Source organism: Sprattus sprattus (genome assembly GCF_963457725.1).
Source record: "Sprattus sprattus genome assembly, chromosome: 19".
Taxonomy (NCBI): domain Eukaryota; kingdom Metazoa; phylum Chordata; class Actinopteri; order Clupeiformes; family Clupeidae; genus Sprattus; species Sprattus sprattus.
Genome location: NC_137917.1, coordinates 1,891,852 through 1,906,851, shown reverse-complemented (window position 1 = coordinate 1,906,851; position 15,000 = coordinate 1,891,852). Strand labels below are relative to the sequence as shown.

General features: G+C 46.4%; 1 protein-coding gene across 1 annotated transcript in view; it reads right to left on the bottom strand.

Annotated features, from left to right (window-relative positions):
* The window catches only part of znf407 (zinc finger protein 407), a 147,851-nt gene that overhangs the window by 47,379 nt on the left and 85,472 nt on the right, over nt 1-15,000 (bottom strand). Inside the window, exons 5-7 of the mRNA XM_080857949.1 lie at nt 12,623-12,789; nt 5,542-5,625; nt 2,238-2,358 (exon numbers count right to left, since the gene is read on the bottom strand). Of these exons, the coding sequence (XP_080714075.1) occupies nt 2,238-2,358; nt 5,542-5,625; nt 12,623-12,789 (372 nt within the window). The remainder of the gene's footprint in view (nt 1-2,237; nt 2,359-5,541; nt 5,626-12,622; nt 12,790-15,000) is intronic.

Sequence of the window (15,000 nt, the reverse complement as noted above, 5' to 3'; positions counted from 1 at the left end):
AAAAAAGAAAAAAGGCAGACTTTATCTTCACAGAAAAAAATACATTTATCAAATTAAAGAAATAAAAATAATTAAAAAACTTTTTTCCCTTTTCATAACTCTTCTCCGACAAAGATAAACAACGTTTGCACTGCGTGCAGCTTTATAAGGATCATAATGGTAACAGATACGTGGGACTGATTAGTATATTTCTGGGCTGAGGAATATATAACTACTCTTTCATTTTACTCATGAAAACAGGAAATACATTCTAAAAAGAGGATTTAAAAAAGATGAATAAAATGGGAAGGTGGGGGTGTGGCGGGTCAGTTCCTTGTAGCGCAGCAACAGTGTGTGAGTGTGTGTGTGTGTGTGTGTGTGTGTGAGATATAGAAATGGTGTAATTGTCATGTGAAAAACAACAGGCGTGCAGCGTTTAGGAGTCAGCGGGTGTCAGACTGGGGAGAGGCCGGCTCAAAGCCTCCCGCCACCCACCACATTAATTAGTCCAGACGAGACCAAACTTCCCGCTCAACGGGACACACGGAGAGAGGCCGCCCCCCTCACTATCACTTTCACTCAACCACATGCCCGCATGCACACACACTCACTCATTCACATGCTGTTACCCACGCACACACACACATGCTGTTACACACGCACACACACACTAAATGGAGCATACATGGGCATGCACATACGAACACACATAAAATCACACACACATGCTGTGCAACAAGCAAGACACAGTCACTCAGAAACAAACCTACATACATGTGTACTTAAACACACACACACAAACACAAACACAGACACACACAGACACACACACACACACACACACACACACTTCAAATATTCAAATGTGTATCAGTGCACACACCCACACTTATACTCATATAATATCAGTCTTACACAATCTGAGGAACTACAGGGAATTTTCATTCCAACTTTTTAAAGACGTGTTTTCATGGCAATCCACTGAGCACAGAGATGAGCTCTATCTCTCAGTTTTAAGTTTATGTTGCTCCACATCTAAAAGCCTCAGCCACTTTCATTCCCGCTATGGGTGATGATGGTGATGATGAAGACAAAGGCTTTGCAAGTTCACAGAGCGACGAAGTTCCTCAAAAAAATTAAATAAAAAGTTGGAAAGTTTGTAGGGGGTGAAACGTGCGAAGCTGAATTGACACTGAATGGATAATAATTTCAGAGAGAACGAGCGAAGCAGACATCGTGAACATTCCAACCATTACCCACAAGATTGGGTACCTTCAATAACAGCATATTCAATTAACATCCATGAAATTATTTATCAGGTAGTTCATCTTATTACACTTGTTTCACAGCTTTCTATGCCAGTGTTAATGTCTTCTTTCTCATAAATGAAGAGAATAATTGTTACCTTATTACAGTTCACACACAGCTGTAATCTAATTACCACGTCTTCTATTTTTGGATGTAAATACGAACATAAGTGGCCAAGCACGAACTAAGGATCTACAATAACACTCCAACACTTTCTGTTAAGAGCTGGTGAATAATATGGATGGATGCACATACATCTTAATGGCTACATTTGCCAATCCCAGAATCTCAAAAGCAACACAAAGTGCCAAAACCTAAGATGTCAATAACCGGCATGTTTGGGAGGGTCTTAGTGAGAGCTTTATGTACGTGTGTGTGTGTGTGTGTGTGTGTGTGTGTGTGTGTGTGTGTGTGTGTGTGTGTGTGTGTGTGTGTGTGTGCTCTCTCGTGGTAGAAGAAATGATGGGAGAGGGACTGTGTGCCTCTCTTAAAAGAAAAAAAAAAAAAAACGTTTCTCCTAATTTCACCTACAACTTCCTGCATAGTGTCCCCAAATGATAATGATGGCAGAGCGATGAGCCTGACAGAAAAACATCACATCCTCCCCCACAGCACACATCCCATAATAAGCCCCCTGTAGCCCTCCTAGTCTTCCCATCACAACTACCCCAATCCCACTGATGTGTCCTACATGTGGGGGGTGTTGAGTTTCTGCACCCCTCCTGTTGCCCCCTCTCTTTTGTGTGGCTATGACAGTAGCAATGCCACAGTGGCACGGCCAGTGAGCCACTACCTGTATGCATATATACATAGCTGTCTGGGGTAGGTTGACTCTACTTAATATATGCCTGCTGTAACCCTAAGATATCTAAGATGCGAGTGTTCAAGCATGTGTGTGTGTGTGTGTGTGTGTGTGTGTGTGTGGATACGGTATAGTGGTAGCGTGCTACCTGTAATCACACCAGGGGCAGCGGTAGGGCTTCTCGCCCGTGTGCACGCGCTTGTGGCGGGTCAGGTGCGACTGCGTGGTAGAGGCGAAGTTACACAGGTGGCACCTGAACGGCCTCTCACCTGCAGATGGGGGAGAGAGAGAGAGAGAGAGAGAGAGAGAGAGAGAGAGAGAGATTATTGTTGATTATTTTTATTCAACTCTGTTCATTTTCTTTTTTTCTTTTTGTATGTGTATGTAATATGTATGTGTTGAATCAGCTTTGGCAATAGTGTTAAAAAAAAACATTCATGCTAATAAAGCTTCTTTGAATTGAATTGAATTGAATTGAGAGAGAGAGAGAGAGAGAGGGGAGAGAGAGGGAGAAAGAGAGAGAGCACAGAGGAAAAAAAAACAAGTGAGTGGATACATGAATGAATTATGCTCCAGGTGTTGAACTGGTAGAGAACTGCAGGGGCCAACAACAAGCCTTCAAGCCCGCAGCTTTAGTTCTCAAGAAGCCCAAACAGTAGGCCCTAATACATGTGCCAATGTGATCAGATCAGTTTATCGTATCGTCTTCGCGTGTAGGTGTGAAAATTTTCAAGGGAAACGGCTCTTGTCGTTACGTGTTTACATGTGCAAAATGTGAACTGTTTACATTGCCTCGGGCATGCGCAAAGACCACGGAGATGTGCTCCCACCTGGTTTGTTTACTAACAACATCAACGTGGATCCGCATCGTGCACAGGCAGTGTAGTGGCTTAAAGTTCCCTTCTTTCTATCAGCATATAGTTCTTAATATTTTCTTTGAATAACCACTCTCAGATGGAAAGAAAACGAGTCTACACTGGATGTGTTTCAACAACGGTAGAAAACTGTGTTTGCTCCGTCTTTTACTGAACTCATAATTATATGACAGTGGTATTAGTTACAGTTAAGACACCCGAAATAACTTGCATGCGCAGCAATCCTGAGACATGATTTTTAGTTTGCACATGAATACTAACGTCTTCTTTGATCCCAGGAAATTTGAGCACACAACCCATCTCCCTTACGGAGATATTGGCGAAAGTTGTTTTACCTACTTCATTGCAAGCGTCTAGTTTTGCAAACGTGTCTAGTTTTTGTGCAGTAGTGAATAGAGTCTCAGTCTACTACACCATAGCATATCATGTTTGTAGAAAATGATTAAGGTGCAACAAATGCCAATAAGCATATTTAAATTAAATGATTCACATTGCAAGTAAAATGGTGCGGCTGGAGCAGATACAGGGAGGGACAACAGTGACGCAGTTTGGATGTAGCGACAAACATTTATGTGCTTTAACAAACAGTGTTAACCAGTATGTGAGTAACGTGGGTTTTATTAAAACATAGCGTGTGTAATGTGTAGCTATTTCATTCCGTTTATTAACCTTTCCGGCTGTCTGTACTAGCCAGCAGCAGGCGTAAAGGAAAGGGAATTAACCCCGAAGTTAAAAACATGTAATCTACTTCGGCAGCGGAGCATTTACTCCCCCGCAATCTCTCTACAAACTTCCATATAGACGCGGGATCAGCAGAGGAAAATCTACTTTCCTTTTGGGAGAAACAAGGCCAGTCGTTCCCACGACTACAGCACCTTGCAAAACGAATTCTATGCGTTCCAGCAACAAGTGCTGCGAGTGAGCGCTCCTTCAGTGCAGCAGGGCGCGTTATAGAAGCCAGGCGCTCTCGCATGAATCCTGACACTGTAGATGCTATTTTATTCCTGCATAGTGCTAAGACAAATTGTAAATAGAACGAAGGTTAGGCATATCAGCAGAGGTAAATTTTGGTTACATTAGGATGGCTACGTTTATAGCTTGCATTTTGAGCGCACCACAATGCCAAGAAGTTTGTCGTGACTGTAATGGCATATTTCATTGTGGGGGTGATTGATAGCTTAAGGCTTACGAGACACGGTGTTTTCCGATGTTTTACTGAGTCCTCTCTGTCTCTATCACACACACACACACACACACACACACACACACACACACACACACACACACACACACACTAACGGAAGCAAAAAAGGTTTAAATTAAGTGACGATCCCTCAAATGTCGCGTCTCCTTAAAGCGCCGCAAACCTGCAAGCTATGAGTCAGCTGTCAGTATTGGAAGAAGCCTTAACGTCTCGAAGATGAAACTGCCTGGGTTATTTCGTTTTTTGGGTCATCTCCCCCCAGTCACGCACCGCCTCCCCCATGACACATCGGCCTGATTTGACACGCCCTTTTCTGAGCCGAACGATCGTGGTAAACCACCTCTCTCGAAAGGCTCAGACGATCGGCGGAAAAACGAACAGTTCACATCTAGACCCCTTATACATGAGGCAATTGTAACACGTTCACGAGTTTCTATCGGTGCAGACGCGATGTAAACGGTTTACATTGACACATGTATAAGGGGCTACTGATAAAAGCCCTACACAGTATTTCACACCACTAAGGCTAAGCTCACATGCTACATGTTGGTTTGCATTATAAGCATGTAAACAAATGAACAATAAAAAAGGAGACAAATGAGCTATGCTCTATGCTCCTAACTGAAGCTGAGTCACTGGCATCAGTAGGGTGCCAATATGGTTAAAGTTTATTTTTTTTTTGCTGCACAATGCTGAATGATTTTTCAGCTCAATTATTGAAATTGACAAATTTAACAGCGCGACAGAGGAGGAACGAGTGGCATTTTGAATAAATACATACAAATGGTAAAAGAGAAGAGAGTGAATTATGAAAATCTAAATTAATATGTATGAACGAACGGGAGATCTTTGGTGGCTTGCCAGATAACTCTTTGGAAGAGAGAGAGAGAGAGAGAGAGAGAGGGAGGAAAGAAGAGCTGATCCTAATTTTCAAAATAGCACTTGTTATTGACAACCCATCCAAAAATGCAATTTTCCTAAGTCTCAAAAATGACAAGCTGAAATGATAGCTTAAATTAAAAAGAGCCCTTTCAGCCGTACACACAGGTACACGTGCCAATCCAGAGCAAATCAAAATCATGCTAGTATGTATGCATGAGAACGACAGAAGAGAAAGAATGTGTGTGTGTGTGTGTGTGTGTGTGTGTGCTCCTTCACCCTATGCATTTCTGAGCAAAAGAATATGATATGCATAAACATGAGTGAGTTTGTTACCAATTGCAGTGAGTCACTACTTTGTGTGTGTGTGTGTATGTGTGTGTGTGTGTGTGTGTGTGTGTGTGTGTGTGTGTGTGTGTGTGTATGTGTGTGTGTGTGTGTGTGTGTGTGTGTTCAGGAGCTGGAAGGGACAGGGTGCTCGGCGGTGTAGGTACCTGTGTGTTGACGCCGGTGTTTGGTGAGGGCATGGCGAGTGCCACCAGCAAAGCCACAGAGGTCACACAGGAAGGACTTCTCTCCTGGGGAACAGAGCAGTGGAACAGATTAGTACTGACAGACAGAGAGAGAGAGGGAGGGAGAGAGGGAGAGAGAGGGCAGTGAGACAGAAAGAGAGAGGACACCAATAGAGACGGGGAGGAGAGGGACAGGGTGAGAGAGAATTTAGCAAGAGACTGAGGAGCCACCGACAGAGACAGATGGCAGAGATGGCCCAATGGAGAGAGAGAGGGAGAGAGTGGAAAAAAAGAGAGAGAAAGCGAGAGCACAGAGACAGGAAAAACAGAGTGAGAGAGAGAGTGAGAAAGCGCAGAAAAGTCACAGATTGGTAACACATATCCATCAAAGAGCTCTCACACTTAACTAATTCCCTCCAATCGGATGTATCCGTGTAAATATGTCAAATGGGACAGAAATTAGCGGTGCGGTTTATTGACTGTGATAAAATCTGAAAAGCACCACTGAACATAATTACATACTTGTCAGAGCCATAAAAATTAGCTTTATTATCAATGGAATGGTTTTGTACAACTTCATTTCTGCTCGATGCCTTCCAGATGGGGCTCGCACAGAGCACTCAAGCGGCTTTTTATGCATCTCCTCTCTCCCTTGCATCTGGCTCTGTCATTACGGCCTGATGAGCCGCTCCCTCCCTGGGAGAGATGAGGGGAGTGTGTGTATGTGTGTGTGTGTGTGTGTGTGGGGGGGGGGGGGGGGGGGTTTAAGAGGTAAAACATTTTTGTCCTGGGTGGGCCTTTGGAAGGAACATTTTTTAATTTTTCCTGCAACCTTGATAACCTCGCTGTGACCTCTCCCTTGATTGTTCTTCCTGATGGAGTGTGTTTTGAGCGGGGCTTCATGTGGTCAGGGTGTGCATGAGGATGCTTTTGAACAGTTCAACGTGCCTTACTCAGCGGAGCAGGCGTCGCTGGGGTCACTGGGGTCATTGGTTCAACTCGCCTAGAGCACAAATAATGCTGAGACCGATGCCTCCAGACTCCTTGTCTGTTGCCCTGACTAGAATAACTGTTTATTTGACAGGACCTTACGAGCTATGGAACTTTAGAACCATGATGTCAATCTCACTCTAAATGCACTGCAATCTTCTTTATACATATTAATGGAAAAAACGTTCTACAGAACTATGATCTCTGTACCATTCTCCCACTCTATAAGTACTGTGATCTACTTATACATGAGCATGGACTAAATATGAACTAAAGGACTTTTCATCGCTGTGACTTTGGACGTTGTAATGTCTTTTCCTTGCTTGAGAGGAATCTCATGAGCCTCCTGCCTGTGGTGCTGTGTGTGTGTGTGTGTGTGTGTGTGTGTGTGTGTGTGTGGCGTCTGTGTGTGTGTGTGTGGTGTGTGTGTGTGTGTGTGTGTGTGTGTGTGGTGTGTGTGTGTGTGTGTGTGTGGTGTGTGTGTGTGTGTGTGTGTGTGTGTGGTGTGTGTGTGTGTATGTGTGTGTGTGTGTGGTGTCTGTGTGTGTGTGTGTGGTGTGTGTGTGTGTGTGTGTGTGTGGTGTGTGTGTGTGTGTGTGTGTGTGTGTGTGTGTGTATGACTAGTGGTGCTTCAGGAAGGCTGTGATGAAGAGGAGGATACAGCTCTGAGAGAGCACACCTGGTCACCAGTCGGCGAGAGGCAATCCCTCCAACCGAGAGAGAATACTGAGGACAGGACACACAGCTCGGTGCAGTGGGCACATCTGCGTGCGCACACACACACACACACATAACCTTCCAGGCAGAGCCACAGATGCTTAAACACACACAAATGCTAAGACCGACGCACCACGTATAGATGTTCATGCCCGCGCACATACACACACACACACACACACACACACACACACACACACACACACACACACACACACACATTAAATTGCTCACACACACATGGACCGGATGTGAGAAGACATTCAAAGAAATTACACGGCTTCACACGGCTATGTGACAATCAGAAACGAACACCCACCATTCGTTTTAAACACATGAAACCACACTGATACAAAACACACACCAACGCACTCAGACAGATACACACACACACACACACACACACCTTCCACCTCTCATATTAGTCCATTCCGAAAAAGATAACAATTTCAATCGCAGGTTTTTATTTCCCCTTCACATTTACAACGTGTCAATAACGCGCGGTGGCATCTGCCAAGGAGGCAGCAACAACTTCTCAAGCAGAGGGAGGGTGGCGTCGAGGGTGGCGTCGAGGGAGGGGGGGGGGGGGGGGGGGGGGGGGCGGGGCGGGGGGGGCGGGGGGGTGGGGGGGTAGATAATGTGATGATTTCCATTCGGGGGGTGAGCTGCTCCTCCAGCGCTAATGGCACCCGGCTCTGGGCGGCTCCTTGGAGACAGTAAAAGATGAGGAGCGCCAGGCTTATCACAGTCTCTCAAAGCCATTCTGCTGTGGGTAATGTGTTTTAATGCAGCGCCACTGAAGTGGGGAGGAACGAGGAGGAGAGAGGGAGAGGAGAGAGGAGAGGAGAAGAAAGAGAGAGGATTGTAACAAGCTCTGTGTGTGTTTTTCCGTTTTTTTCCCTGCGAGTGCACTAAAAAGTCGCAGGGTTTGGGGGCTACTCGTCTTTGACTTTTAAGCGTACTTTGTTAGTTTAACTTTTTTGGGGGGGTGGGGGGGGGAAGTTGTAGATGCCTGTTTTGGGGCGGGGTGTGTTATTTTGGCTGAAGGTTAAGCCGCCTGGTCAGTGAGACAGGGACGGTCCCTGGACGGGAGGCAGTGACCTTGTCCGTTCAATCTAAACACAAAAAAATTCACCCCTTTTTTCTTGCTGAGAGGGCGGAAATTAGAGGAAGTCTCTCTTCTCCCGAGGAAGCTTGTTCTGTGTGTTTGAGCGTGTGTGTACATGTGTGTGTGTGGCCCACTCAGTGAACACAAATAGACAAACAGTAAATAAATAAATAAATAAATGAAGTAACCGACACACAAACAAGGGGACCTGGAAACAACTGTGCAGGGTGGCCCAGAAATGTCCACCAGCGTTGCGACATGGTTCCCCCCCCCCACTTGTCACCCACCAGCACGGACCCTCTTTTCACCTGCTGGGATCGCTGTGCAAACCAGCTTCACCTTTCCCCAGTTAGTATGCCCATCTGTCAGGCCAGCAGACACCTGAAGTCTGTTCCTCTTCATTTTAGTCTCTGTCTGATCACACAGCAGCTAAATCCTCTCAGTGATCCCAACCCACACACACACACACACACACACACACACACACACACACACACACACACACACACACACACACACACACACACACAGCAACCACCCCTCAACCCTCTCCCTCCCAAGTCGCCTGTCGCCCTTCCATCTCTCATTACGCCCCGCGCTACAAGACCCCCACCGCAGGAAAATCCATACGCATCGATCCCAACGCGCCCGGCCGCGCTCGCCACAATTATTCTTGGGGAGGAAATGCTGGCGATAAATTACACGCCGCCACCGCCAACCCAGCCCCACCCCACCTCCCACGCCACCCAACCCAGCCCAGAGTGACGTGGGGCCTGTCAGCAACCAGGAGGGCGAGAGACACAGTCAGAGTAAGAGAGAGAGAGAGAGGCTGAGGAGAGACATAGCACTGTCTGTAGTGGGGCTGAAAAGGCCTGAGCCCTCCAAGTCGTCTCTCTCGCTCACACTCTTTACATCTCTCTCTCTCTCTCACACACACACACTTCTCATTTTCAGTCTTTCTCTGCCCTCTCTCTCACACACACACTTCTCATTTTCACAGTTTTTCTCTCTCTCTCTCTGTCTTCTCTCCTCTGTGACTATTTCTCTCCTAATTTTCTCTTTTTTACCCCTCCTTTTCCATTTAACCCTCTGTCCCACTCTTCCTTGTCTCTCCCTGTTATCCCCTCTCCTTTCTCCGGCTCTCTCTTTATCTCTCCCTCTAAATGAGACTATGAGCCTAAACACAAAGACCTGAGCAGCCCGACAACCACAGAGGGAGGAGGTGGAACAGATTAGTGGGTGATCAGTGTCTACGTTCCTCACCCACTATGCTAGCTCAGCTAAAGGCTAAGATATGCTATGGGCCTAGCGATGTCCTTCTGTCTCACGTCAAAACACTACTAAAGTCTCTCTTCACAATGGGGGAAAAACAGAGGAAGGAACAGAGACCAGAGGAACAAAGCTTATAAAATGAGCTGCCATACATAAAGTAATCTCTGCTTTTGTCCATCTAGATACTATTGCAGATGTGTGCAAGTGTATGTGTGTGTGTGTGTGTGTGTGTGTGTGTGTGTGTGTGTGTGTGTGTGTGTGTGTGTGTGTGTGTGTGTGTGAGAGAGAGAGAGAGCGAGTGTGTGTTCATGCATGTGTGTGTGTGTGTGTTTTTAAATAACCCTGGAGGAGTCTGCATACAGCTATAATTGCCTCCCTCATTAGTTATGTTTTAGCAGGAGCGGATAGGAGGGCAATTAATTTTACCGCTTAATTTTTGACACAGAATCCGCCACTGTATTGATGTGCACGCCATTTTGGGCCTCATTTTTCAGGGAAATTAATTGACAAAGTGCGAAGATTTATCAGCATATCGCCAGATTAAGCGACAAACTGAGGCAATGAGGAAATCAATTGTGCCTCTGTCGTGGGGCGCAGGTTTTTCCCCCCCTGCAGAGCAGCTTTGGAAAAGTCCAGTGTGGGTTTGACGTTTTTGATTTATTTATTTATCCGACTGGCCCATACATCAGATGTTACAAACGACCCTGGCGGCTGACGGGGGGCACCTCCTCCTTCTCCTCTTCGTCGCCGCGGCACAACAAGATGTGAGCGGGGAGATTAGCATAAAAAACACACCAATCAAGCCGCAACAACGGAGACTCAGAGAGCACGAAACCACTGCATGACTGCCGCTGCGACGCGCCAATGCTAAAGATCGCTAATTTGGAGCCTTATTCCCTCGCTAAATTACGAGCAGACCTTCCCTGCTACCCATAAACATCTAACGAGAAGACTAAAACACAAAAGAAACGAGATGAATGTAGATAGTGATAACTCAGGTTTATAGCAATTACAGTGCTCAGCAGCCCCTCACGCACTAAGCTGCAGGCAACATCCTGCTCAGAGTATTACAGTCAATAAAGCTGATTTTTGGGGACTCCAAATTGAACAGAAGAAGCATAATATAATGGCGCAACAATAGGTAAAATGCTTACCCGTCTTAATAAACTGCAGTCTTTAGGCCTCAAAGGGATGAATATTGTGTGATTTAACTTCAGTAGAATCGTTGCAACGGGAATAAAGATGAATCACATCCACAAGGTTTTTAAAAGCGTGGGTCACAAGAACCAATAACACCCATTATCTCACCAAATTTTTAGATGAGGAGTGTGTGGCGTCGACTTATTTCACTCTTTCGAGAGAGAGTCATTTAAGTCACTCACTACAGGGTCTCGCTCCGCATCGCTACTGCATGCCAAAACACACACATATACGTACATGTAGGCACACAAACAGAAACGACAGCGTGGGGAGGTGCCAGTGTCCATTCAGAATAATTATGGCCCTATCTATATTCACAGGAGGGGCTTTACTTCTGCCTCTACTTTCTCTGCTACTTTCATAATTATAGGTGCCCACACTTTAGAGAGGCCTCGTTTGTACCATTTAAAGTCATCACACACGCGAACAAACACATCATATTTTACAGAGTGTCGGGCTTGCTTTTTTTATTTGCGTAATGTGATTGCAGTAATGTTGCAAATGCTCTTCCTCCCCGTCTGACTCCGTCCATTATTGAAAGGAATAAATAAATAAATAACATAAAAAATCATGTTGCATCATGGATTGCCATCTTGGGGTAGCTCTTTTCGGGGTTGACTAATCAGAACAATTAGTCTCTCTCTGCCTCTCCCGTCCCACTCCTCCACCCCTCCCTCTCTATCTCCACCCCTCCATCGCACCCTTCAACCCCCCCCCCCCCCCCTCTCCCTCTCTCTCTCCGCAGGTAATGCTCCCGCTCGGTTGCGACAGACGCCCCGTGATGGTGAATGATGGAGCTGGAAACAAATGAAAATAAAAGGCCTAATTATGTTAGTGGGCGCCTTGGTGTTACATCACTGTTCAAACACATTTAAAATAACATTCACACAGCCGCGCGCGCGGCCTTGCACCACAGGCTTTGCAGACGGATGGAATATTCCCTATAAAACGCTCCGTCAAACTGTCAGAGCGGAGGCCTCACTTAGAAGTGCATCCCAAAGAGCGGCACCCAGGGAAATTTACGGAACCCTACACACAGGGCCCCGGCTAACCGCGTACCTCGACTAAGTGTATTCAAGTAAACCAATTAAAGCCGTAGCAATGACCCGCGTCCTTTGGGGAGAGCATGTATACATTTGGCCGACATGATAATGCTTAAGGTTAAGTATTGATCTTTAAGGAAGTGGATGCAACTCGCCCGTCTTGTCAGTGACAGAGCAGGTGACCTCGAGTGACCTCTCAGCCAGGTCACCATGACATTATGTGGGGGTGGGGTGTGTGTGTGTGTGTGCGTGTGTGTGTGTGTGTGTGTGTGTGTAGAGAGGAGTACTCTCAAAAGCCAATTAGTGTAAGTGTCTCGGAAGGGGGAGGTCTGAGGGTGGTAGACTGTCAGGAGTCAACCTGGACAAGGTTGAGAGGCAGTCAGAGGCAGACTAGGATAGCGATAAACACTCAAAAGAGAAAGGCAGTTGAGTGTGAGTTCAGGGTAAAGAGGTTATATGAAGGTCAGAGTAAGGGTGCTGGTCGTACTTGGGTGGGGTTGGGGGGAGTCATTTTGGAAACATTGTTATCTACATCAAGGAGGCTTTTTAATTAAACAAAAGCAAGCTGTTTATTGTACTTTTTATTTTATCATATTCTTAAATAACCCACTGTCAACTGTCAATGCCTGAGTGCACACAAAAGAGGAAAGTCTTTGGCTTCGTTCAAATTAAGAAATATTTTTACGGAGGCAGTGTGCGTGTGTGTGTGTGTGGGGTAGGGGGTTGGGTGTACCTGTGTGAGTGCGGTAGTGGTCCTTCATGGCGGAGAGGGTGAGGAAGGCGTAGTGGCAAGAGGGCCAGGCACACTTGAAAGGCTTGTCCCCCGTGTGTAGCTTCATGTGGTTGTTCAAGGCCCAGCGTTCACTGAAGGAGCGGTCACACAGGTCACACTCGTACTTCCTGAAGATGGCCAAAAGAGAGAACAAGAGAGAGGGAGACAGAGTACAGGAAGGAGGATGAAAAGAGAGGATGGTGGAAACAACCAAAAAAAGAGAGCAGGAGTTATTTACAGGTCCCAGAGCTCAGGTAGGAGCTAGAAATCCCAGCAGCAGCCTGAAAAGAGAGGAGCACACACCTACACACACCTACACACACACACACACACACACACACACACACACACACACACACACACACACACACACACACAGATTGCCAGGGCTGCCGGCGTGTCATGTCTGTATAAGCAGGCATTGATTTTTCTGTCCAGGCCTGCCACCTTCACCATTTATTCTCTGCTTTGCGCGGGGCCCAGAGGGCTGAAGAAATTCTGTTACAGTCCATTCACCCCCCTCCGCCCCCCAGGCCAGTGGGGAGGAATAGATTTCACCTGTGCAGGGGTCCCACACCACTTATCCACGCCTGTCAGGGACAGAGGCTAAATGAAAAGCTATCCACAGGTTACACCCCCACCCCCCCCCCCCCCCCCCCCACACACACACACACACGGACACAGACAACACTGGATCCTCCACAGTCCCTCAGCCTCTCTCTCTCTCTCTCTCTCTCTCTCTCTCTCTTCCTCCCTCTCTTTCTCTCTCTCTACTCCCATGCTACTATCGCCTCCTTAAGGCTGGTTTGGGTTCCTTTACTTCTCTAACGTCTCCCACTTTTTGGAAATCTCTCATGTCTCTCTATTATACATAGATCGTGTTCTATTCCCTTCCCTTCTCTTTCGCTCTGTCCAACTCTTCTACCTGCCCCCTGCTCTGTGCTATGGGCCGGTGGTGAGTCTGACCCAACCTATCACAGTGGTTAGGAGCGGTCAGCGGCCCCACGGTCTGCTCTCATGTGAAACTCCATTTTGTTTTGCTGAGCGTCTCTCTGACTCAAAAGTCCAGCAGGAGGTCACGTAACTCCTGTCATAGACCTCAAAAACACACAGGCTTTGGTCGGGAGAAAAGCCAGAAGCGGTTATAGGTTTAATTGTTAAATAAATATGAACGCTTACGAGTGATCTATATGCCTCAGAATATGTGCCAACAGAGAACGTGAAACCTTGGAGCCCTGCACCGAAGCCACTGCTCTTCTAGACACAAACAAATGAAGTCAGGTTCGGATCAACATTTGTCTTGTGCGGGAACATGTTATTTTAGAGGTGAAAGACTGACTGCCTCACTTAATCACAAGTGTATCTGTTTCGCATCAACCTCTGTGATGTTCACCTGCAGAAATATTGGCCGCTAGCTTCATATAGCATACGTTACCATCACCGAGGTGAAGAATTCATGACTTCAATGCCGCAGTCGCCAGAAAGAGATATGAATGAAAAAACAAATATGCGATGGTCCCGATCAAGACTACTTGCTTCATGCTGAGGCTGAGCATGAATTTGAAGCAGAAGAATAACGAATAAAAGAAAAAGAAAAACATCTAGCTTTCAAAAGCCCAAAGGATTCCACTTTCAAACATTGAGTGCTGTGACAGGCATGTTACCATAGTAGCGCTCAGGCCAGGTTGTGTATTTCTGAAAGTCCTTGCCACTGATGAAACAGGCAGAAGTAAATAAGATGAGTGAGGAGATGCTATCTTTTATTGTTGCGTTATGCATGCCACTTCCTGCTTCTATTGCAAGCTAAACGGGGCTGACTGATTATCAAATATGCGATCGCGCACGTCTCCCGCTGCCTGGGGCCCCTCATGTGTCTTTCTCTTTTTTTTTTGGCTGTGTCGGGGGCGAGCGGGAGCACAACGCTTTTCCACCTAAATCGACGGGACCTTTGAGAAGATGAGAGGAGGTTTTAATATGTTTTTATGGGATCAGATGAGGCACTTTCATCCTGTCTTTCTGTGTCAGATCTCCTCACCATCCACAGAGGAGCGTCGAGCCCATACATATGCATATGGGCCCGCTCCACATGCCTAGGAGATGCTCCGCGCTGCACGGCAAGAGAAGAAAAAAAGACAGAGGGAGAATGTGAGGGATGGAGGCAGACAGACGGACAGAAAGAAAGAGAGAAAAAAGAGAGCGAGAGATGGGAAGAGAGAGAGCTGTCACGAACGATGTCTCTGAAAAGCCGCCTTTGTTAGACGCAATTACGATCACGTTTATTCTTGTTATTGTTGCTGCTCATCACAGTCCCGCAGCCGCCAAATTAACACTAATTCTCT